The sequence below is a fragment of the Dermochelys coriacea genome, chromosome 6, assembly GCF_009764565.3.
Source record: "Dermochelys coriacea isolate rDerCor1 chromosome 6, rDerCor1.pri.v4, whole genome shotgun sequence".
NCBI lineage: Eukaryota > Metazoa > Chordata > Testudines > Dermochelyidae > Dermochelys > Dermochelys coriacea.
Genome location: NC_050073.1, coordinates 10,121,559 through 10,147,081, shown reverse-complemented (window position 1 = coordinate 10,147,081; position 25,523 = coordinate 10,121,559). Strand labels below are relative to the sequence as shown.

The 25,523-nt window shown below is 53.5% G+C and overlaps 1 protein-coding gene across 1 annotated transcript; it reads right to left on the bottom strand.

Annotated features, from left to right (window-relative positions):
* Positions 1 to 11,108: 11,108 nt before the first annotated feature.
* LOC119857949 lies at positions 11,109 to 24,597 on the bottom strand. Its single transcript, XM_038407531.2, has 7 exons — positions 24,420 to 24,597; positions 21,984 to 22,150; positions 19,923 to 20,042; positions 18,575 to 18,631; positions 17,312 to 17,464; positions 15,377 to 15,496; positions 11,109 to 14,926 (listed from the first exon to the last, which is right to left on the bottom strand). Exons 2-7 carry the CDS (start codon positions 22,137 to 22,139, stop codon positions 14,918 to 14,920), a joined length of 615 nt encoding a protein of 204 aa, XP_038263459.1. The 5' UTR covers positions 22,140 to 22,150; positions 24,420 to 24,597; the 3' UTR covers positions 11,109 to 14,917.
* Positions 24,598 to 25,523: the final 926 nt, after the last annotated feature.

The window sequence follows — 25,523 nt, the reverse complement described above, 5'->3', positions numbered from 1 at the left end:
GAGGGGAACCAGTGAAGAGCCCGCCCCCCGTCCGCCATGTTTGTGAGGGGAACCAGTGAAGAGCCCCCCCCGTCCGCCATGTTTGTGAAGGGAACCAGTGAAGAGCCCCCCCGTCCGCCATGTTTGTGAGGGGAACCAGTGACGAGCCCCCCCCGTCCGCCATGTTTGTGAGGGGAACCAGTGAAGAGCCCCCCCCGTCCGCCATGTTTGTGAGGGGAACCAGTGAAGAGCCCCCCCCGTCCGCCATGTTTGTGAGGGGAACCAGTGAAGAGCCCGCCCCCCGTCCGCCATGTTTGTGAAGGGAACCAGTGAAGAGCCCGCCCCCCCCGTCCGCCATGTTTGTGAGAGGAACCATTGAAGAGCCCGCCCCCCGTCCGCCATGTTTGTGAGGGGAACCAGTGAAGAGCCTCCCCCGTCCGCCATGTTTGTGAGAGGAACCAGTGAAGAGCCCGCCCCCCGTCCGCCATGTTTGTGAAGGGAACCAGTGAAGAGCCCGCCCCCCCGTCCGCCATGTTTGTGAGAGGAACCAGTGAAGAGCCCGCCCCCCGTCCGCCATGTTTGTGAGAGGAACCAGTGAAGAGCCCGCCCCCCGTCCGCCATGTTTGTGAAGGGAACCAGTGAAGAGCCCGCCCCCCGTCCGCCATGTTTGTGAGGGGAACCAGTGAAGAGCCCCCCCCGTCCGCCATGTTTGTGAGGGGAACCAGTGAAGAGCCCCCCCCCGTCCGCCATGTTTGTGAGAGGAACCAGTGAAGAGCCCGCCCCCCCGTCCGCCATGTTTGTGAGAGGAACCAGTGAAGAGCCCGCCCCCCCCGTCCGCCATGTTTGTGAAGGGAACCAGTGAAGAGCCCGCCCCCCCGTCCGCCATGTTTGTGAGGGGAACCAGTGAAGAGCCTCCCCGTCCGCCATGTTTGTGAGAGGAACCAGTGAAGAGCCCGCCCCCGTCCGCCATGTTTGTGAGGGAACCAGTGAAGAGCCTCCCCCGTCCGCCATGTTTGTGAGAGGAACCAGTGAAGAGCCCGTCCCCCCGTCCGCCATGTTTGTGAGAGGAACCAGTGAAGAGCCCGCCCCCGTCCGCCATGTTTGTGAGTGGAACCAGTGAAGAGCCCGCCCCCCGTCCGCCATGTTTGTGAAGGGAACCAGTGAAGAGCCCCCCCCGTCCGCCATGTTTGTGAGGGGAACCAGTGAAGAGCCCCCCCCGTCCGCCATGTTTGTGAGGGGAACCAGTGAAGAGCCCCCCCCGTCCGCCATGTTTGTGAGGGGAACCAGTGAAGAGCCCCCCCGTCCGCCATGTTTGTGAGGGGAACCAGTGAAGAGCCCGCCCCCCGTCCGCCATGTTTGTGAGGGGAACCAGTGAAGAGCCCGCCCCCCCCGTCCGCCATGTTTGTGAAAGGAACCATTGAAGAGCCCGCCCCCCGTCCGCCATGTTTGTGAGGGGAACCAGTGAAGAGCCTCCCCCGTCCGCCATGTTTGTGAGAGGAACCAGTGAAGAGCCCGCCCCCCGTCCGCCATGTTTGTGAGGGGAACCAGTGAAGAGCCTCCCCCGTCCGCCATGTTTGTGAGAGGAACCAGTGAAGAGCCCGCCCCCCGTCCGCCATGTTTGTGAAGGGAACCAGTGAAGAGCCCGCCCCCCCCGTCCGCCATGTTTGTGAGAGGAACCAGTGAAGAGCCCGCCCCCCCGTCCGCCATGTTTGTGAGAGGAACCAGTGAAGAGCCCGCCCCCCGTCCGCCATGTTTGTGAGAGGAACCAGTGAAGAGCCCGCCCCCCGTCCGCCATGTTTGTGAAGGGAACCAGTGAAGAGCCCCCCCCCGTCCGCCATGTTTGTGAGGGGAACCAGTGAAGAGCCCCCCCGTCCGCCATGTTTGTGAGGGAACCAGTGAAGAGCCCCCCCCGTCCGCCATGTTTGTGAGGGGAACCAGTGAAGAGCCCGCCCCCCCCGTCCGCCATGTTTGTGAGGGGAACCAGTGAAGAGCCCGCCCCCCCCGTCCGCCATGTTTGTGAGAGGAACCAGTGAAGAGCCCGCCCCCCCGTCCGCCATGTTTGTGAGAGGAACCAGTGAAGAGCCCGTCCCCCCCGTCCGCCATGTTGTGAGAGGAACCAGTGAAGAGCCCGCCCCCCCGTCCGCCATGTTGTGAGAGGAACCATTGACGAGCCCGCCCCCGTCCGCCATGTTTGTGAGGGAACCAGTGAAGAGCCTCCCCCGTCCGCCATGTTTGTGAGAGGAACCAGTGAAGAGCCCGCCCCCCGTCCGCCATGTTTGTGAGGGAACCAGTGAAGAGCCTCCCCCGTCCGCCATGTTTGTGAGAGGAACCAGTGAAGAGCCCGCCCCCGTCCGCCATGTTTGTGAAGGGAACCAGTGAAGAGCCCGCCCCCCCCGTCCGCCATGTTTGTGAGAGGAACCAGTGAAGATCCCGTCCCCCCCGTCCGCCATGTTTGTGAGGGGAACCAGTGAAGAGCCTCCCCCGTCCGCCATGTTTGTGAGAGGAACCAGTGAAGAGCCCGCCCCCCGTCCGCCATGTTTGTGAGAACCAGTGAAGAGCCTCCCCCGTCCGCCATGTTTGTGAGAGGAACCAGTGAAGAGCCCGCCCCCCGTCCGCCATGTTTGTGAGGGGAACCAGTGAAGAGCCCGCCCCCGTCCGCCATGTTTGTGAGAGGAACCAGTGAAGATCCCGTCCCCCCCGTCCGCCATGTTTGTGAGAGGAACCAGTGAAGAGCCCGCCCCCCGTCCGCCATGTTTGTGAGAGGAACCAGTGAAGAGCCCGCCCCCCGTCCGCCATGTTTGTGAAGGGAACCAGTGAAGAGCCCCCCCGTCCGCCATGTTTGTGAGGGAACCAGTGAAGAGCCCCCCCCGTCCGCCATGTTTGTGAGGGGAACCAGTGAAGCGCCCCCCCCGTCCGCCATGTTTGTGAGGGGAACCAGTGAAGAGCCCCCCCGTCCGCCATGTTTGTGAGGGAACCAGTGAAGAGCCCGCCCCCCGTCCGCCATGTTTGTGAAGGGAACCAGTGAAGAGCCCCCCCCCCCGTCCGCCATGTTTGTGAAAGGAACCATTGAAGAGCCCGCCCCCCGTCCGCCATGTTTGTGAGGGGAACCAGTGAAGAGCCTCCCCCGTCCGCCATGTTTGTGAGAGGAACCAGTGAAGAGCCCGCCCCCCGTCCGCCATGTTTGTGAGGGGAACCAGTGAAGAGCCCCCCCCGTCCGCCATGTTTGTGAGAGGAACCAGTGAAGAGCCCGCCCCCCGTCCGCCATGTTTGTGAAGGAACCAGTGAAGAGCCCGCCCCCCGTCCGCCATGTTTGTGAGAGGAACCAGTGAAGATCCCGTCCCCCCCGTCCGCCATGTTTGTGAGAGGAACCATTGAAGAGCCCGCCCCCCGTCCGCCATGTTTGTGAGAGGAACCAGTGAAGAGCCCGCCCCCCGTCCGCCATGTTTGTGAAGGGAACCAGTGAAGAGCCCCCCCCGTCCGCCATGTTTGTGAGGAACCAGTGAAGAGCCCCCCCCCCCGTCCGCCATGTTTGTGAGGGAACCAGTGAAGAGCCCCCCCCCCCGCCATGTTTGTGAGGAACCAGTGAAGAGCCCCCCCCCTCCGCCATGTTTGTGAGGGAACCAGTGAAGAGCCGCCCCCCGTCCGCCATGTTTGTGAAGGGAACCAGTGAAGAGCCCGCCCCCCGTCCGCCATGTTTGTGAAGGAACCATTGAAGAGCCCGCCCCCGTCCGCCATGTTTGTGAGGGAACCAGTGAAGAGCCTCCCCCGTCCGCCATGTTTGTGAGAGGAACCAGTGAAGAGCCCGCCCCCCGTCCGCCATGTTTGTGAGGGGAACCAGTGAAGAGCCTCCCCCGTCCGCCATGTTTGTGAGAGGAACCAGTGAAGAGCCCGCCCCCCGTCCGCCATGTTTGTGAAGGGAACCAGTGAAGAGCCCGCCCCCCCCGTCCGCCATGTTTGTGAGAGGAACCAGTGAAGATCCCGTCCCCCCCGTCCGCCATGTTTGTGAGAGGAACCAGTGAAGAGCCCGCCCCCCGTCCGCCATGTTTGTGAGAGGAACCAGTGAAGAGCCCCCCCCCCCCCGTCCGCCATGTTTGTGCGGGGAACCAGTGAAGAGCCCCCCCCGTCCGCCATGTTTGTGAGGGGAACCAGTGAAGAGCCCCCCCCGTCCGCCATGTTTGTGGAGGAACCAGTGAAGAGCCCCCCCCCGTCCGCCATGTTTGTGAGGGGAAGTGAAGAGCCCGCCCCCCCTCCGCCATGTTTTGAGAGGAACCAGTGAAGAGCCCGCCCCCCCCGTCCGCCATGTTTGTGAGAGGAACCAGTGAAGAGCCCGCCCCCCCCGTCCGCCATGTTTGTGAGAGGAACCAGTGAAGAGCCCGTCCCCCCCGTCCGCCATGTTTGTGAGAGGAACCAGTGAAGAGCCCCGCCCCCCCCGTCCGCCATGTTGTGAAAGGAACCATTGAAGAGCCCCCCCCCGTCCGCCATGTTTGTGAGGGAACCAGTGAAGAGCCTCCCCCGTCCGCCATGTTTGTGAGAGGAACCAGTGAAGAGCCCGCCCCCCGTCCGCCATGTTTGTGAGGGGAACCAGTGAAGAGCCTCCCCCGTCCGCCATGTTTGTGAGAGGAACCAGTGAAGAGCCCGCCCCCCGTCCGCCATGTTTGTGAAGGGAACCAGTGAAGAGCCCGCCCCCCCCGTCCGCCATGTTTGTGAGAGGAACCAGTGAAGATCCCGTCCCCCCCGTCCGCCATGTTTGTGAGAGGAACCAGTGAAGAGCCCGCCCCCGTCCGCCATGTTGTGAGAGGAACCAGTGAGAGCCCGCCCCCCGTCCGCCATGTTTTGTGAAGGGAACCAGTGAAGAGCCCCCCCCGTCCGCCATGTTTGTGTGGGGAACCAGTGAAGAGCCCCCCCGTCCGCCATGTTTGTGAGGGAACCAGTGAAGAGCCCCCCCCCGTCCGCCATGTTTGTTGAGGGGAACCAGTGAAGAGCCCGCCCCCCGTCCGCCATGTTTGTGAAGGGAACCAGTGAAGAGCCCGCCCCCCCCGTCCGCCATGTTTGTGAGAGGAACCAGTGAAGAGCCCGCCCCCCCCGTCCGCCATGTTTGTGAAAGGAACCATTGAAGAGCCCGCCCCCCGTCCGCCATGTTTGTGAGGGGAACCAGTGAAGAGCCTCCCCCGTCCGCCATGTTTGTGAGAGGAACCAGTGAATAGCCCGCCCCCCGTCCGCCATGTTTGTGAGGGGAACCAGTGAAGAGCCTCCCCCGTCCGCCATGTTTGTGAGAGGAACCAGTGAAGAGCCCGCCCCCCGTCCGCCATGTTTGTGAAGGGAACCAGTGAAGAGCCCGCCCCCCCCCGCCCCCCGTCCGCCATGTTTGTGAGAGGAACCAGTGAAGAGCCCGTCCCCCCCGTCCGCCATGTTTGTGAGAGGAACCAGTGAAGAGCCCGCCCCCCGTCCGCCATGTTTGTGAGAGGAACCAGTGAAGAGCCCGCCCCCCGTCCGCCATGTTTGTGAAGGGAACCAGTGAAGAGCCCCCCCCGTCCGCCATGTTTTGTGAGGGGAACCAGTGAAGAGCCCCCCCCGTCCGCCATGTTTGTGAGGGAACCAGTGAAGAGCCCCCCCCCGTCCGCCATGTTTTGGAGGGAACCAGTGAAGAGCCCGCCCCCCGTCCGCCATGTTTGTGAAGGGAACCAGTGAAGAGCCCGCCCCCCCGTCCCGCCATGTTTGTGAGAGGAACCAGTGAAGAGCCCGCCCCCCCGTCCCCGCCATGTTTGTGAGAGGAACCAGTGAAGAGCCCGCCCCCCCCGTCCGCCATGTTTGTGAAGGAACCATTGAAGAGCCCGCCCCCCGTCCGCCATGTTTGTGAGGGGAACCATGAAGAGCCTCCCCCCAGTCCGCCATGTTTGTGAGAGGAACCGTGAGAGCCCGCCCCCCTCCGCCATGTTTGTGAGGGGAACCAGTGAAGACCCCGCCCCCCGTCCGCCATGTTTGTGAAGGGAACCAGTGAAGATCCCCCCCCGTCCGCCATGTTTGTGAGGGGAACCAGTGAAGAGCCCCCCCGTCCGCCATGTTTTGTGAGAGGAACCAGTGAGAGCCCCCCCCGTCCGCCATGTTTGTGAGGGGAACCAGTGAAGAGCCCCCCCCCGTCCGCCATGTTTGTGAGGGGAACCAGTGAAGAGCCCGCCCCCCCGTCCGCCATGTTTGTGAAGGGAACCAGTGAAGAGCCCCGCCCCCCCCCGCCATGTTTGTGAGAGGAACCAGTGAAGAGCCCGCCCCCCCCGTCCGCCATGTTTGTGAGAGGAACCAGTGAAGAGCCCGCCCCCCCCCGTCCGCCATGTTTGTGAAAGGAACCATTGAAGAGCCCGCCCCCCGTCCGCCATGTTTGTGAGGGGAACCAGTGAAGAGCCTCCCCCGTCCGCCATGTTTGTGAGAGGAACCAGTGAAGAGCCCGCCCCCCGTCCGCCATGTTTGTGAGGGGAATCAGTGAAGAGCCCCCCCCGTCCGCCATGTTTGTGAAGGGAACATTGGAGAGGCGGCCCCCCCCGTCCGCCATGTTTGTGAGGAGGCATCAGAAGGAAACTTTCGAAGGGCAGAACACCCTTGCCCCTGCCCTTGCTCCGCCCACTGCCCCGAAGTCCCGCCCCTACCCACCACTTCTCCGAGGCCTCGCCCCTTCCCTCCTTTCTCTCTCCCAACCTTGCTCACTTTCCCATTTTCACAAGGCAGAGGGTGGGGGTGAGGACTCTGGCTGGGCGCAGGCTCTGGGGTGGGACCGGGATGAGGAGTTTGGGGTGCAGGAGGGGGGCTTTGGGCTGAGGCAGAGCGTGGGAGTGTTAAGGGGTTGAGGGCTCCGGCTGGGGTGCGGGCTCTGGGGTGCGGCCGGGATGAAGCATTTTTTTGGATTCATAGATACTAAGGTCAGAAGGGACCATTCTGATCATCTAGTCCAACCTGCACAGCGCAGGCCACAGAATCTCACCCACCCACTCCTGCGAAAAACTTCACCTATGTCTGAGCTATTGAAGTCCTCAAATCGTGGTTTAAAGACTTCAAGGAGCAGAGAAGCCTCCCTCAAGTGACCCGTGCCCCATGCTACAGAGGAAGGCGAAAAACCTCCAGGGCCTCTTCCCTGAGAGGTTTCCATCCCACCATCAACCTCAGCCTGGACCAGTCCACACAAGAGATCCACTTCCTGGACACTACGGTGCTAATAAGCGATGGTCACATAAACACCACCCTGTATCGGAAACCTACTGACCGCTATTCCTACCTACATGCCTCTAGCTTTCATCCAGATCATACCACTCGATCTATTGTCTACAGCCAAGCGCTACGATATAACCGCATTTGCTCCAACCCCTCAGACAGAGACAAACACCTACAAGATCTCTGTCATGCATTCCTACAACTACAATACCCACCTGCTGAAGTGAAGAAACAGATTGACAGAGCCAGAAGAGTACCCAGAAGTCACCTACTACAGGACAGGCCCAACAAAGAAAACAACAGAACGCCACTAGCCATCACCTTCAGCCCCCAACTAAAACCTGTCCAACGCATCATCAAGGATCTACAACCTATCCTGAAGGACGAGCCATCGCTTTCTCAGATCTTGGGAGACAGACCAGTCCTTGCTTACAGACAGCCCCCCAATCTGAAGCAAATACTCACCAGCAACCACACAACAGAACCACTAACCCAGGAACCTATCCTTGCAACAAAGCCTGTTGCCAACTCTGTCCACATATCTATTCAGGGGATACCATCATAGGGCCTAATCACATCAGCCACACTATCAGAGGCTCGTTCACCTGCGCATCTACCAATGTGATATATGCCATCATGTGCCAGTAATGCCCCTCTGCCATGTACATTGGCCAAACTGGACAGTCTCTACGTAAAGAATGAATGGACACAAATCAGACGTCAAGAATTATAACATTCAAAAACCAGTTGGAGAACACTTCAATCTCTCTGGTCACTCGATCACAGACCTAAGAGTGGCTATACTTCAACAAAAAGCTTCAAAACAGACTCCAACGAGAGACTGCTGAATTGGAATTAATTTGCAACTGGATACAATTAACTTAGGCTTGAATAGAGACGGGAATGGATGAGTCATTACACAAAGTAAAACTATTTCCCCATGGTATTTCTCCCTCCCCACCCAACCCCCCCACTGTTCCTCTGATATTCTTCTTAACTGCTGGAATTAGCCTACCTTGCTTGTCACCATGAAAGGTTTTCCTCCTTTCCCCCCCTGCTGCTGGTGATGGCTTATCTTAAGTGATCACTCTCCTTACAGTGTGTATGATAAACCCATTGTTTCATGTTCTCTGTGTGTGTATATAAATCTCTCCTCTGTTTTTTTCCACCAAATGCATCCGATGAAGTGAGCTGTAGCTCACGAAAGCTTATGCTCTAATAAATTTGTTAGTCTCTAAGGTGCCACAAGTACTCCTTTTCTTTTTGCGAATACAGACTAACACGGCTTCTACTCTGAAACCTTCTTTTAGTTAGGCTAAACAAGCCAAGCTCCTAAAGTCTCCTTTCATAAGACAAGTTTTCCATTCCTCGGATCATCCTAGTAGCCCTTCTCTGTACCTGCTCCAGTTTGAATTCATCCTTTTTAAACACGGGAGACCAGAACTGCACACAGTATTCTAGGTGAGGTCTCACCAGTGCCTTGTATAACGGTACTAAAACCTCCTTATCCCTACTGGAAATGCCTCTCCTGATACATCCCAAAATCGCATTAGCTTTTTTCACAGCCATAGCACATTAGCAGCTCATAGTCATCCTATGATCAACCAATACTCCAAGGTCCTTCTCCTCTTCCGACATTTGGGGTGCAGGAGGCGGCTCTGGGCTGAGGCAGTAGGATGGGAGCATGGAGGGGAGTTAGGGCTCTGGCTGGGGTGCGGGCTCTGGGGTGGGGCCAGGATGAGGTGTTTGGGGTGCAGGAGGGGGTTCTGGGCTGAGGCAGAGGGTGGGAGCGTCGGGGGGTGAGGGTGGCACTTACCTCAGGCGGCTACCAGGGAGCGGCAACATGTCCCTTTGACTCCTAGGCAGAATAGTGGCCACTAGTGGTTCCATGCACTGTCTGTGCCTGCAGGCACTGCGCCCGCAGCTCCCATTGGCTGCAGTTTCCGGCCAATGGGAGCTGTGGAGCTGGTGCACAGGGCAGGGGCAGTGTACGGAGCCCCCACGGGCGCCCCATGCCTAGGAGCTGGCGAGACATGCTGGCCACTTCCCAGGATATGCAGAGAGCCTGGCAGGTAGCCTGCCTGCCCTGCTGCTGCCAAGTGGACTTTTAACAGCCCAGTCAGCAGTGCTGATTGGAGCTGCCAGGGTCCCTTTTCGACCAGACATTCTGGTAGAAACTGGACATCTGGCATCCCTACGGAAAGGGAAGGAGGGAACCCTCCCCAAACCTCAACCCCAGCCACCATACTTGTGATGGGCTCTCAGGCCCCCCATTCCCCTTGTCTGCCATGTTTGTGAGGGGCACACAGTGTATTGTTTTGCTAGGCCATTGTGTGACATCAAGACCTCCTTGAAACAGGGAGCAACCCCCCAAAACTGACCCTGGCCTCCATTGTTATGGTGACACCCACAGAGGAACAGAGGGGGCTGGATGATGAGCCATATGGGGCAAACCCTCTGCCCCCCCATCCATCCCATTCCCTGACTCCTCCATGCTCCACCCTTACCTCCTTCATCCTTGCCTCCTCCATCCCTGTCCTGTCCATGTTCCCCCCTCCCCTGCCTCTTCCACCCCTGCCCCGTCCATCCTCCCTCCATCTCTGCATCCTCTGTACCATCCAGCCTACTTCCATCCCTGCACCTCTGTTCTCACCTTTATCACGGCTACTTTCATTCTCCATCAGCCCTCTGTGACGTTCTGTACCTCGTGGGAACACCCTACACTTCCATGTTCATCCTTATAAAATGATTGTCCAGTGCAAAGTCTGTTATGTCAGGTGTCTTCAGAAGGCTCATGATGCACTGAGCATTGTTGTTATAGAGATGTTACAGTAATTGTTGTTACAGTAATGTTATAGGTTGTAATTTCATGTATATAGTTATGAGGCTGAAAATGTGTCCTCATGGCTTAAAACAGGCCCAGGCAAAACTCTCCAAGAGCAGAGGGGCAGTTTAAACCTCATCAGGGCATGTATGGGACAACCCAGCCCAGCCTCACAGGAACAAAGGACATTGATCTAGGCAGCAACAAAAGGATCTGTTGGAGCCTCGAGTGAGTCACCCCCTTCCTTTGGTCAGTTAGGGACTACAATGAGGTAATGCTCATCTGACCCTGAAGGGGGGGCAAAGCCAAGAGGGAAGAAAGAACATGATAAAAGGGAGAGACGTTTGCCATGCTCTTCGTCTCTCATCCACCTCCATCTACGGACATCACTACCAAGTGACTGAAGTGCTGATCAAAGGGGAGAGCCTGGCTGAAGGGCAACCAGCCAGCCTGTGGTGAGAAGCATCTAAGTTTGTAAGGGCACTGAAAGCATTAAGATCAGCTTAGAGTGCGTTTTGCTTTTATTTCATTTGACCAAATCTGACTTGTCATGCTTTGACTTATAATCACTTAAGATCTATCTTTGTAGTTAATAATTTTTTTTATTCTATCTGAATCAGTGCGTTTGGTTTGAAGCATGTCAGAGACTCCCCTTGGGATAACAAGCCTGGTGCATATCAATTTCTTTGTTAAATTGACGAACTCATATAAGTTTGCAGTGTCCAGCGGGCATAACTGAACTCTGCAAGATGGAGGTTCCTAGGGTTGTGTCTGGGACTGGAGATATTGGCTAGTGTCATTTGGTTGCACAATCCAAGGAGCAGCTTACATGCCAGAGGCTGTGTGTGAACAGCTCAGGTGTGGGGGCTCTCACAGCAGAGCAGAGTAAGGCTGGCTCCCAGAGTCAAGGATTGGGGTGACCTAGCAGATCACCGATCTGGATAACACCAGAGGGGAACGTCACACCCTCTCCATTCCTACCTCCTTCCTCCCCTCCATCCCTGCCATCTTCATCCTTTACCCTCCATCGCTGCCACCTTCATCCATGCCTCTTTCTCTCTCCCTCCATTGCCACCTCCCTCCATCGCTGGGAAGGAGGAACAAAGCATTTCACAGAATGATATCACTTTTAATCTGAAAAGGGAATTGCATGGGGAGAGGCTGGTATATACTGAAATGAGAACGCAGGTGTTCAGAACAGCAGCATTATACAGTTATTCTCTTCAGCGCTAATGCTGATATTGCCATGTGCTGGGTATATGCAGAAAAGACATTCACTGTGTGATTGATATAAGAAAAGGTGTGAGCTCTAAGCAGAATCCTGAAGCTGGCCCGTTTACCATTTTAAACAAGGCAGAGCGTCCCATGGACCTCATTTTCCAGAGACTGAGATTCATAGCTTTTAAGGCCAGACGGTGCCATTAGACCATTCTAGTCTGACCTTCTGTATAACATAGTCCAGAGAAGTGTATAAAAAAACTGTTTAGCAGTTTGCATTGTCATGACTTTCTTGACTCTCTCATGTTACAGTTTGTTAGCACCATATTGACCAGAATAGTTGGACGCTCTATTCCAGAATAAGTTAACTAACTTTGGAAGCATATTCTGGAGTAAAGTGACTTTTATTCTGGAATAGAATGTCCAGATGGGGAGCTATTCTGAAATAGTTATTCTGGTCAGTTTCCTTATGTAAACAAGCCTTTTCCTAAGGAATAAATGTCCAGGGTATTTTGAGGTGATATTTTGCAACAAGCCTTTTTGTTGACATTCCACAACTAAAGGAACATTTGTTCTTTCATTTTTGACTTAAAATGTTGTTTTGTTTTGGATACTGAAAAAGTTCAGTTTTCCTTTGGGTTTGGGGATGTTTTGGAAGTTCCTCATTCGGTGACTTTCTCCTCTTTGTTTTTTTCAATGGAGGAAGCCCCTGTTGAAATCCCCCCCCCCCACCCCCTTTTTTAAACTTCTTCCAACTTGGAAGAGTTAAAAAAGTGAAAAGCTCTTTCACGCTTTTTAGCTTTTTTGAACTGATAAGATGTGAAAAAAGTTTTTTAAAAAGTCATTAAAAGTCCTACTTTCTCTAATTTGTAATTTCTTTTATAACTGAAAAAAAGTGTGAACAAGTGTTTCATTTTATTTTTACTTTTCTCAATTTGTTCCCCATTTTTCTTCACTGGAAAAGTGAAAAAAAGGAGTGGGTGGTAACCACCCCAATTTCTTCAGTTTTCAAAAGCTGAAATGAAAGAGTTTAAATTGAAATACATTGACATTTTTAATTTCAAACCTACATTTTGAAATGCAACAATAAATCTCTGTTGTTTTGCTTCAAAATGGCATTTCAAAACTAAAGCAAAAAAACCACACTAATTTTGTTTTGAAATGCCCCACAGAAAACCAACATTTTCCAATGGGAAAATTTCAAAACACAATTTTTCCTGTGGAAAGATCCATGGGACAAATTCTGGTGTTCTGATCGGGTCTATATAATACTTTTCTGCTGTCATTGCCTAACAGCTGACCCTAAGCAGTGCTGAATATCTGCAATGCCCAGTGCAGTCAACTAGAACTGTGAGTACTGAGTAGTAAAATTGGATAGAAAACAGTTCCCATCTGGATAAAATTTTTGAGATTTTGAAATTTTTCTTGGCCCAGATTGGGATGAAATGTCAAAATCTCAAAAAATTTTGCAAACTGAAAAATCTGAATTTTTTTTAGTTTGGATCGATCAAAACATTTAATTTTGATTTTTGTCTTAAAAAGAATTTATCTTAAAAAATTAACTTTTTTCCCCTATCATTCGCTTACATTTCTAAACAAAAACTAGTTTTGCATTGAAAAAAATTATTTTTTTTGTTTCAAAAATAAAATTCTAGCTCTTTTGTCCCAAAATTTTTCAGAACGAGAAGTTCCTCAAAACCACCCTTTTCCTACAAACCGTTTTGGTTTCAGTGAATTGGCATTTCCACACAAAAAAAAAATATTTTTTTTTGCTGAAAAATTCCTGACCAGCTCTAGTCAGTACCACTCAGAATCCAGACTGGTAAGGTTCTAACCTCTAGTGACCACTTCTCAAATTCGAGAGGTAAACTTGGTTTCGGATGGACAGATAGGGATGTAGATAGACATAACATTCTGTGGGAACATTTGTTATAATAATACTGTAAGCTCAGGTTAATATAGCAATAAAAAAAATTCATCTTTAGCATTTGCACGGTATCCAGTAGAATGAACCTGGCTATACACACAAGAGGTGGATTCTTGCTGGAGCTGTGAAGGGAACAAGGAAACCTGATATATTTATATAGCCCTAGAGGTGTGGCTTTCCCATTGTGGCCCACTGAATCCTTCCTGGCGGGTTACAAAATGAGACATTTTAAGATCCAAGCAATGGGAGAGGTGAGGTACTGGAAGACAACTGGGATACTGGAAGGGAAGGGGGAATCAGTGAGAAGATCTTTCTTTTATGACATGATCCTCAGAATGAAAGAGCTGTATGTCCACTGCCATAAAGCCAAAGAAGATTGGAAAGAAGTTAGGGGGTGAGTGAATTTGATTCTATACAGCAGTAACCCTGGCAGTCCTAAGTACTTTATTCTACAAGACCTGAAGGCTGCTAAGGGTTTGACTTCCCCTCAGAAATATGTTGTTTGAGAGCATCAGCAGTGGCTGAAGAAATCATTCTAAGGACCTGGAAATCAGCAAAGAAGTCAAGTGCTAAGGGCCCGTCCATAAAACATGTGGTCTGGATGGATAATACAACATGAAGGGAGAACAAGTGAGGATTTTCAGGAGACAAAAGGGCCAAGTTCTTGGAAGCCCAAGACATCAGGAGCTATATGAGGGCTGAATGTGGCATGTACATGGAGATCATGGCATCACTGCTCTGTTCTGGGACAATCAGGATGTCATATCTCTAGTGGTTTGATTTTTTTTATATCACGCGCTGCCCTGTATGTTCCATCACGTAATAGACGTGTTTATATCTGGCTACAGAATCTGTTACCTTCTATCCACAGCCCATTGCTTACTGCACTCCTTTACTGCAACACAAATAAAAAAAAATTAAACAGACCTGCACTCTCTGTCTTGGTGCAATTAAGTTGTGTGAGGGAACTGGGGGCAAAGACCAAGAAAAAGGGTTAGATCAACTTCTACTCCATAATCCTGTTGACTCCCACTGCTTTCCCCATCCATCTTGTTTGCCTGTGCAGAGTGGAGGGTTTGTGGAATTGGGGGAGAGGCGTGAGCAGGACGGAAGGAATGGCTTTGGAGTTTGCTATCTTGTGTTCTGGTTGCAGAAATCCAGGGATCATAGGAGGATTTGAGGGGAGAGGGGGCCCTGGGTTCAGTCTCATTCCATCTCCTCCCCCTTACTGACTGGCGAGTTTGAGGGGCCAGGGAAGGTGTGTGGGGGTTAGTTTATTTTCACCATCCCTATACAGGCTGGAGCATTTGGGAGTCAGGGGAGGGTTTTTGGGTGCAGAAAATCAGAGTTAACTCCTGCCTCCTAGTGTCAGGAAGGACGGGGGAAGTTCAGGGATCAGAGTCCATGATGGGATTCTGTGAGTAGGGTCCTGAGAGAGGTCATGGGCTGCAGTAGGTTACAGACAGGAGAGTTTGCAGGGAAAGTCGGGATAGTTTGAGCGTTAAAGCTGCTCTCATCTCTCATTTGGGGGGGCTCAGGAATAGTGGTGTCTGGCTCAGCATTCGCCCCTATCCCCTAGACACAGAAGAGTTGGGGGGGGGTAGGTGGGCTGCAGGAGATGTTGGGGCTCAGAGTTTGCTCCCTCTGCCATCCTGCCTGGGAAAGTGAAGATGTGGCCAAGGGTCCATGTTGCTGTGGCTCCAGTGCGGGAAATCTCTGTTATGTTCTCAGTGCACCTGGGGGTGGGAGGAGCAGAGCTGGCCTCTGTTCCATCACAGCACCTAGGGAATAATCAGAGAACAGAATTCACTTTCTCATCTCATCAGGATCACACCAAAAACTGGCATTCGGCCCCTCCCCACCTCTGCCTTTTCTGACAGTGGTTGATCCAGGGCAGGATTAGAATTCATTGGTGGATCAACATAGAGGTAAAGCGCTGGACTGATCCAACATGGGCAATGAATTTCCCTTTCCCCAAGGAAAGGGGTCAAGGGGATCTGACCTTGCTCCCATTGAAATCCTTGGACAAACTCTCATTGACGTCCATGGAGGCTCAGCTGGTGGCTCCATTGTCAGAGCAATGGGGCAGGAGGTCTCTCCAGGGCTAAGGGAATGGGAGTCTTGCTGCTGATGTCAAGGGGCTATGGATCAGGCCCGAGGTGAGGAGCAGTGTTTGCGTGCAGTTGCTCCAGGGTTGGGCAGCAGGGAGTGTGTCTGGGCTCCAGCCTCACCATCTGTGTGTAGTCCTGCTGTTTCATGGCCTTGTGTCCGTACACCAGGGCGGCGATGGCCGTGCACAGCTCCAGCAGGCACAGCAGGATGAACACTGAATTAATCCCGTGACTCAGAATCTGTGGGGAAGAAAGCCCAGGTGAGGTCATCCAACAACCCCACTGTATGGAGCCACCTCGCCCCAGGGGAGGCCTGTCCCCCAGCTGGGAAGTCATTACTACACAGCGAGCGGGTGAGGACTGCCTGAGCTCTCCTCTCTGCATATGCCCTGATAGGGGGCAGGGCATGCCAAGAGGGCCCAGCCATCCAGTGGACAGACATACTATGTGTTGGGTCCTGCATGGCACTAGCTAGGACTCAAATTGGCTGCATTAGGCAGTGACTCTCCCAGTACAGCCAAAGGGAATCCCTTCTCCCAGGGCTGAGGTGGGCAGAGCCTGTCTTGTTTCAGAGTCTAGCTCCCTGCCCCTCCTTCGTCTCTGGCTCTTCTCCTGCCCCTTGTTCTCACTTCCTCTGTGAAGCTCACCAGAGACACTCATAGCTTTGGCAGGGCCCTGGGCCATGTCACACCCATGGTGTTCCCAGGTAGATTTCAGTGACCCACCTAGCGTTTTTGAGGGAGGGGGGTTTGGCAACAGGATGGAGGGCAGGAATGGGAAAGCGGGGAGCATTGTGTTGGATCGGGGCAGGCCAAGGGGGCTGCAACTTATCATGGCACAATATGGGCCCTGTAAAGGCTACGCATTAAAAGCATAGTCTCTGTACTGTTCCTCTCACTACGGCTATTGTGATGGCTGCCATCTTGGCAGGCACACCAGGAACTGAGCTTGGAGCCCCTGGAGTGTGGTGTGTTGGAAACGGTGTTAAAATTACAAGCACTCACTTTATATTGTAGGGGATCAGCCACCATCTTGGCTAGCCCCTTGGGGAACTGAACCGGGGATCCCTAGACCTAAATTACTGAGTCTTTACAGGTTGAGCTAAAGAGCCAGTAGCTGCTGTGCACCCGGTGATATGGGGACTCATAACACCCACACACTGACCCTACACCCACTCCTGAGCTTCCTCCCATAAGGCTGTACAGCTCCTGGGTGATCCAGTCCCCATTCCGGGCTACATACTGATGGTATCATTATACCGGCTGGCCAAGGAAAGACTGGTCTCTTTAAATCTCAGGGTGCTGAGTTGTAGCAGTTCTCAGTGCTCTGGGGAAATGCTGCTGTTGTGGAGGCACCCCATTAATGAACCTCACCCTACTTATTGCCAATCTCAAGCAAGCAAAAATCATGAGTCAGGCCTCAAAGGATTGCAAGTTTGGTGTAAAAATCATGAGATTAAAATAAAGACAAAAACAAATATGGGGTTCATTTTATTTGCCTTTTGGTTCCCCACAGCCAGAAGGCTGGAGAAACCGTACCTTTTTTTTGGTTTTAAACAGCAGCTGAGAGTCTCACCTAATCAAACTAATCCAGGAGCTGGGGCTTTAAGAAAAACAGCAAATATTGTGCAACTCAAATAAATCTGCAAGAGTTGGCAGCACCGCTTGCATCTGAGCCTCTCAAGGGGCTTCACAAACATTCTGATGGCCAACCCACCTGAGGAAGGCACTATTAGCCCCATTTCCTAGATGGGGAAACTGAGGCACAGAGTGGGGTTGCAGAGCAAGTCAGTGACAGAGCTGAGGTCTCCTGACCCACCCTGGTCTAATGAATAACTACTACAGCTTCCTGCCCCTCTTGTTGATTGAAACCCCAACCCCCAATTAGGTGGACAGATGGATTCGTTGCCCTTGCTGAGTTTCTTTTCCCATGTTGCGGAGCCAGTGGGTCCTGAGAGGGATGATTCCAGGTTCGCTGGAGTGCTAGACCCAGTCAGACCCCTTCAAAGAGGCTGTGGATTGCTGCAGGAGCGGGTGGTGTGGAAGAGATACCCACATAGACAGATTGGGAGCAATTCAGCAGGGTCATTTTGCTGCCCTCAAGTATGCTGCACCACGGGATGTCTTGGCTGATCTCCACGCTGTGAATGATCATGGCCGCCAGGGTAGCCAGGATGACCAGGCCACTGATAATGTAGCAGACTTTCACCTGGATCAATCACAGCCAATTAGAGGAAAGCAAGGTACAACATCTGCAATCGTTACAGCACTCACCGAGATCAGTGCCCCAGTGTGATTGCGGCCCCATGGGCACAGCAAGAAGCAGTCTCTGCCCCAAAGGTCTTACCGTCCAAACAAACTAGGCAGAAAGGACTGTTATAGCCCCCGCCTCCCGCTCTACAGGTGTGGAACTGGGGCACAGAGACGTTCGGTGCCTTGCCTGGAGTCAAATCTGTGGCAGGACTGGGAAAAGAAGCCGGCTCTCCAGACCCTCAGGCCAAAGCCTTAACTACAAAGCCATCCTCATGGAACATTTATAATATGGGTGTAATCTCTAAGGACCAATCAGCTGAGGCATCTGAGCCAACAGTCCATGGGATGAAACAGCTGTGGCTAAGTGGCCTACGTGGGTCAGCTCTGGGGTCTGGAATGGACTTCCCATGCTGGTCCTATGGAGTCTGAGCACGTTGCCTTGGAGGACTCAGCGTATCTGGTCCAGCAGGAGGTGATGGGGCTGAATCGTTATGCGGTTGTGGTATTAGAGTCCTAGGGCCCCATTTTGTGATGCTCGGAGCCCCATCAACTCCCAGCAAAGTCCATGGGCCCAAATCTTCATTCAGGCGGATGCAGGAATGGAGAGGGTTGGGCAAATGTGGTTAAAGCCACCCTCACACATCCCAGCCCCTAGTGTAAGGGTCCATCTACACACAGCTGGGAGGCGTGACTCCCAGCTCAGGTAGACATGCACATGCAAGCACTGCTCAAGCTAACACCTAAAACTAGCAGTGCTGGCCGCAGCAGCACGAGCCAGGTAATCTGAGTACATACTTAGGATCTTGGACAGGGTTGTTCTCGGGGTCACCACCCATGCCGCCATGGCCACACTGCAGAGCTAGCGCATGTTCATCTGCCTGAGCTGGGAATCCCACCTCCTAGCTGCAGTGTAGAAATGGCCTGAGTTAAAGCAGGCTCTGGGCTTCTGAAATTTGCGTCCAGGCTACGTAGGGCCCTCGAGGTGCCATCAGCCACTGTGACTAGCTGGAGTGCAGACACGCACCAGTCCCACTCCCATGAATGAAAATGCTTGGAGGATATTTACCAGCCAGATGCTTTCTCTTCTCTCAGTCTCCACCAGCACGGATCCCGAGGACACGAGCTGCCCAGGGAACAGCAAATGGGGAAGAGTCATCGGCAGGTTCCCATCCCACTCAAAATCACACACACGCTGGAACTGGGTGAAATGAACCCCACAGAATTATGGGCCACGGAAGCCCTGCCCCAAAAGATGACACAAGATTGTCACTAGGATTGAGGTGTAAAGAGACACAAATTCAGATTTTGGGAGATTAATGGTGGGATTGAGGTCTCACAGGCTCTCAAGTCCCATCTCATGGGACTCCCTCTTCTTTTATCCCACTGCAGAGAAGCCCAGAGGAGCTGGGATTTTCCCAAATTCTCAGAAGCCGAAGGCTCATTGTCCAGAGCCACAGTGCAATCTGCTGGGCATTTCCATATGGCAGGGTAGCTGTGAAGTTTCCAGACGGGATTTGCTTTCCCTCCATGTCACCACCTGGATCCATTGCCTCCATGACAGATGGACAGAAGCCTAAAGCCTGTATGCTTAGATAACTGACCCTGAGCTTGGGACTCAGAGAGAGAATTGCATGAGCCTCTTGATCTAAGAATAAGGGCCAATTTAGTCCCCTGCTGATGGCTGCATCAGTTTCAGTAGTGTCTTATAGGGCACAGCCACTGGCGGGAGGCAAAGATTCACCATCTCCCAGACTGGGGTGTATACACAGTGGAGCCTGATTGAATGTAGGGGTGAATTTCCATCATACCCGAGAGGAGTTCTTCCCTGCCAGAGCTGGGACCTCTTCATCGGAGTGGTGATTGTGGGGTGAAATCTAGCAGACTGAACCCCACCCTCACACCAGCCTGGGGAGTGTGGGGGTGGGGGGATGGATCTGATCTGGGGCAGGATTGGGGCAGAGCAATGTCATAGGGGTAGGGTTGCCAGTCTGCCAAAGCGTTCAGGGGTCTCGCCCACATTTCCATGAGCCTCATTTGCAGGCCTGCATCCCAAAATGTGTGTGAGCGCTGATGATGGCATGCTGGCCCAGGGTCATGCACATCTGCATGCCGTGACCCTGCACCATGGAGGGCCCAATGGAGGTGTCACAGGTTGAGCAAACGGACCCATCCTAGGGGGAGTGAGTCCACCCTGAAAGCATTTGCAGAGTCACCACCACCTTCTCCACCCCTCCCAAGGGCTCAGTGCATAGCACACTCCCTGTTATTCTGAAAGCCTGCCTGGCTATGCTCACTGCCTTCTGTGCTGGAGTTCAGGGTATATCCCAGAGCAGATTTATTGAGACACCGCCCTGCGGCCCCTGAAACTGGATCAAAGGGCTGAGCTCGTCACTCCTGGAGCTGGCTGTGCCTACCAGTAAGCCAATCCAAATGTAGACTCCGCTGGCCACGGTGAGAGCTGGGGCTGGGGATTCAGTTATCGTCAAGGCAATCCCAAAGGAGATCTGCATGAAACCAGATATGATCTGTATGGCCTAGAGGGGAAGAGGAGATGGAGCTTGGTGTCACTTATACACAATATGTGCAGCAGCATTACCATAATCTATGGCATCACTGTTATCACCATAGCAATCATCACTGACATCTTTACCTCCATCACCCCGGCATCACCCCATTGCTCTGCTAACATCATCACCCCACCCTCATCATCACTGCCAACCTCATCACCCCGCCAACCCCATCACCACCATCACCCTCACCCACCTCATCACCCCCACCATCATCACCACCACCATCAGCCCATCAACCTACCAATGTCATCACAGCCACTAACCCCATCACCCCATCATCCTGCCAACATCATCACCACTGTCAGCCCAACCAACTGCTTCATCCTGCCAACATCACCCCCATCACCCTGCCAACATCATCACCCTCACCATCATCATCCCACCAACCTCATCACTGCCATCACCTTCATTAACCTCATCACCCCCGCCATCATCACCGCCATCAGCCCCACCAACCCCATCACCCTGCGAACCCCATCACCCTGTCAACCCATTCACCGCCATCACCCCCACTAACTTCCTCACCCCATCAACCCCATCACCCTGCCAACATCATCACTGCCATCAGCCCCACCAACCTCATCACCCTCACCATCAGCCCCACTAATCCCATCACTAATCCGATCAATATCATCACCCCATCACACTGCCAACATCATCACCACTATCACCCCTGACAACCCCATCACCTTGCAATTATCATCATCACTCCCACCACCCCCACCAACATTATCACCATCGCCCCATCACCCTGCCAACATCATCACCGCCATCACCCCCACTATTAATGCTAACCATCGTCTTTACCATCCCCAGTACCGTTATGAACAGCAGCTGCATCCCCACTGCTGCCATTGTTATTATTTTCTGTTTTCTCTCCCCCACTCCCACCCGGGGAACAAATTGTGACTCCCCTCACATCGCCACTTCAGATCTCCGTTCCTGGAGGAGCTCATCTCCTGATGACCCACAGTGTCTGAGACACACATGCTCAGCTGCAGCCCTTAGATTAACCCCAGACCCTAAACTTATCAGCAGAATGAGAGCAGATGGGGGAAATCAACTGGGTTGAGGCACCAAAATCCTCCCATGGAGATAATCCTCTCTGCCTTACATTGTCTGGCTGGCCAGCATTTTTCTGGGCATATGGGGAGATGTTTATGCCTTTGAATGCCAGGAAGCTGTTCAGCTAGGAAATCCTGCAGCTGTATCACTTCGTGGTGTGCTCTTGCCAGCTAAACAGGGCTCAGGCTGTGTTAATAGCACTGTGGGAGGCTGGTGATGCAATAGGGGTGTTCTTCACTTGGGGTTAGGTCCAGACCTGCTCCCTAGGGTAAGTGGGGCACTTGCCTTTTGGAGCAGAGATAAAACTGAGGTCACACATGGTCTTTTAAGATGCCACAGGGGGAGGCTAGATGTGGTATCCTGGCTCATGGAATTACTCACTGCCTTCCCCAAATTTCCCTCCTGCTGTTTTACTTGCATATGGCTGCTGCACAGTTGCTGTGCATCACCCCAGAGATGGCTGCATTTCAGCGGCTGGAGCTGCAGTGTGGAATCTTTAGGGATGCAAGGGGCTATGTGACCATCCAGTGGGGGGTGATGCTTACAGTTCAGCTGGCACCAGCTGGGTCCCTTGTTGCGCCATTTCAGCAGCCAGGCAAGGGCTGAATGTGCAGGGCGCAGGTTCCAATTCTAAGCCACCCCCCCACTTCCAGTGAAGGGGTAATTCTTGCTCCTCTAGGCCTCACCCACAGCATCCTTGCAAGTGAAGGGAAGGAGAGTCCATTAGTCTCCTAGTGACCCGAGGGGAAGAGCCCCGCTGCCCCTCATTAAGTGCACTGTGTGGGGGTGGGTCACTCTCAGTTCCCCTTCGTTCATTCAGCAGAGATGTCAGACCCTCACCCCCAGTGCCTTGGGCTGTGTCTTCCTGAAGCCTTTGACCTGGGGCAAGCTGGGCTGTGGTGCCGTTGAGTCCAGCTGTGCAGCCCTGGGGTCAGTCTGCGGGACAACCTCTGTGATGACCTTCACCCCCCCGGATTCTGTCACTGTTGCTGCCATTTCAGTGCCAGCTGTGGAGAGAACGGGGAAGTTGGGGTCAGTAGCAGGACAAGGTCAGGGCAGGGCAGAGCTCCCCACTGCGGGAGTCAGGCAGAGGAGAATCCTCCACTTTCTGCCAATGGAATGGGACAGCTGACTCCTTCCTAGCTGGGGAATCCCTTCAGACAAATAGCCTTTAGAGGAAGGGTGAGCATGCTATGAGCATCTCAGGGGCCTGCTCGCTAAGGGGATCCCATGGAAGAGACCTCAGGGATCTGCTGGCTAAGGGGCTCCTAGAGGAGAGACCCCAGGGCCTGCTCGCTAAGGGGATCCCAGAGGAGAGACCCCAGGGGCCTGCTCACTAAGGGGATCCCAGAGGAAAGACCCCAGGGGCCTGCTTGCTAGGGGGATCCCAGAGGAGATGTCCGAAGGGCCTGCTCGCTAAGGGGATCCCAGAGGAAAGACCCCAGGGGCCTGCTCGCTAAGGGGATCCTGGAGGAGAGGTCTCAGGGGCCTGCTCATGAGGGGGATCACAGGGGAGAGATCCCTGGGGCCTGTTCACCAAGGGGATCCCAGGGGCCTGCTCGCTAAGCGGACCCCACGGGAGAGATCCCGGGGCCTGTTGGCCAAGGGGATCCCAGGGGAGAGATCCCAGGGGTGAGCTAACTAGGGGGATCCCAGGGGAGATCCTAGGGTCTGCTTGCTATGGGATTCTCAGGGAGAAGTCCCATGGATATTTGATGTACAATGATCCCAGTGGTTTATCCCTTAGGGTTTCCAGAAGGAGCTGGGGGAGGGGCAAACCTCAGGCTCCACTGAAAGGCAGTGCAGGGGCCAATGAGGCCAGTCCTGTGGCTGCATCTGTGGGGATAGATCCTGGCCCCTGTCATGTCCCAGGCACCTGGAAGTGACGAGGCTGCAGGCTTCAGGGAGTGGGAGAGGAGTCATGGGGCGAGTATCCCCGCACTGGGTAGACTGCGGTGAAGACTGGAAGACTAGCAATACGAGTAGGTCCCTAGGATCCAGGGCGGGCTTGGACAGCTCACATCTTTACTGCAAGTTTGTGCCATGCTAGCTCGATGAAAGCTGGGGCGGGTATGCCACAGCGCTGCAGTCAGACCTCTGACAGCAGCATGGACACACTCAAAGATTGCTCCATGCCAAGCAGGTGGGTTACTTCCCGACATTCCCCCTGCCCTGGCAAAGGGAGAAAAAATTCCAGGGGATAAGGATAAGGGAATGGGTGGGAGTTAGAGAGAGGAGGCCAAAGCAGGAAAGGAGGACACCCCCCATTTGCTGGGAGAAAGCAGGGCCTGGGGAATAACAGAACCAAACAGAGATGGGGGGACTGGGGAGAGTGTGAGAAATGAAACAACAGGAAGAGAAGTTTCAGAGTAGCAGCCGCGTTAGTCTGTATTCACAAAAAGAACAGGAGGACTTGTGGCACCTTAGAGACTAACACATTTATTTGAGCATAAGCTTTCGTGAGCTACAGCTCACTTCATCAGATGCAGCTCAGGAAAGCTTATGCTCAAATAAATTTGTTAGTCTCTAAGGTGCCACAAGTCCTCCTTTTCTTTTAACAGGAAGAGAGAGTGAGAGAGGGAAAAACAGAATTGGTGTGGAGGGGAAGATACAGTAGAAAAGCTACAGGGAGGGAGAAGGAAACAAAGGGAAGGACAAAGAGTGAGGAGGGGGAACAAAGTATTTAGGAGACCAGATCCCAGGGTGAGCTCCCTATGGGAGGGAGGGATAGAGTAAGAGGTGAGGAGGAGGAGGAGGAAAAGTAAGAAGGAGGGGGAAGAGAGAAGCACACAGGGGAATAAGGAGGATGGAGGAAGAAATGAAATGATGGACTCAGAAAGAAACAGAGAGAGGGAAATTGGCAGAGACACATTTTGACTCCAGCTGTTCAGAACTCTTGATGGATTCAGAACTACCACAATGCAAGTGCCAATCTAACGATTGCCCCCCAGTTCCTTGGGGATCTCCCACTCTCCTCCCCCTGCCCTCCAACCTAACAATCACCCCCAGTTCCTCGGGATCTCCCACTCTCCCCCATCAATCTAACAATCTCCCCTAAGCCACTTGGGGATCTCCCACTCCCCACAGCCCCCCACCAATCTAACAATCGTCCCCCAGTTCTTTGGGGATCTCCCACTCCCCCACATCAATCTAACAATCGCCCCCCAGCCCCTTGGGGATCTCCCACTCCCCACAGCCCCCCATCCCCAGGGTCTCCCTGGCTCAGCGAGTATCTGTTTGGGGAATGCAGGGGGCTGACCCGCTGCCTTCACTTACTCTGCCTAGCTGTCTGGCTGGTGGGACGCCGTGTGTTGTGTTGTGCAAGCCTCAGTGTTCTCTCTGCCTTGGCAGCTTTCCCCACCTTTTTGGCCAGAATCCAAGGGTGGGCGGGAATGCAGGGAGCCTGTCAGAGGAACTCATGGCCATTCTGGCAGCTCTGCACTGACAAGAAGTTTGTTTGTGGATGTTTGTGAGAATTCCTCTTTCCCAAGTCTCCCATTCTGGCCTGTTTCCCAGAGGCGGGGAGGGAAGGGGGCGGCGAGAGGGAGGATCAGTCCACCTCTGTGGATCTGCGTGCCTGTAAGAGAGACAACATGGACCAGAGACAGAGACCATGTGCAGGGAGAAAATAATGTGAATTACTCTGTATCTTCATGAAGTATGCATCTGTGGTGCCCACAGCACAGCCCTGGGCACTTGAAGGCCCCTCTGTATCCCCAGTATATCTTCTATATACAGCATGTGCCCTGTGACCCAGGGAGCCCTTGATGCCAGCTGGCAGAGGGCACAGGGGAGCATAGGGATTCCCTGGGTTGGCTACCTGCATAATAGCTCACCGAAGGGTGGCATGTGAGCTCTCTATCGAGAGCCAGTAGCCTACTGATTGTCACAGTAATTGTGAAATGTACGTACAGGTAATATTTAAAGAGTCATGTGTCTATAATAGACACCTATTTCCCTGTCTGGCCATTTGTGTGTTGTGCGTCTCTCAGTGGATGTCTATTTGCAAACTGAGCCAAGTCTGAATTGAGAGGCTGTACAAGAGAGGAAGTCTATAGGGAGAAAGAAGCAGCAGGGGTGGGGGTGGCCTGTTGATGAATAAAGATAAAAGATTGGCTGGTATATCTTGCAAGAGACACGCTGAATTCTTCACCAAGGAGACCAGCTGACTGTATTCTTCTCATGAAAGGAGGGTCCCAGTCAGCTTGCCTATAAAACTCTGCAAGGATTTTGGGTGAGCAATATTCTACAAGACATGAGAGTATCTTGTGAATTGAGTCTAGGCTCTAGAATGCATGTTATGATTTTGTTTTATATGTAGCCATTTGTTTCCAGTACTTCCACTTGCTACTATTTGGATCTCTCTGCTTTGGTAAATAA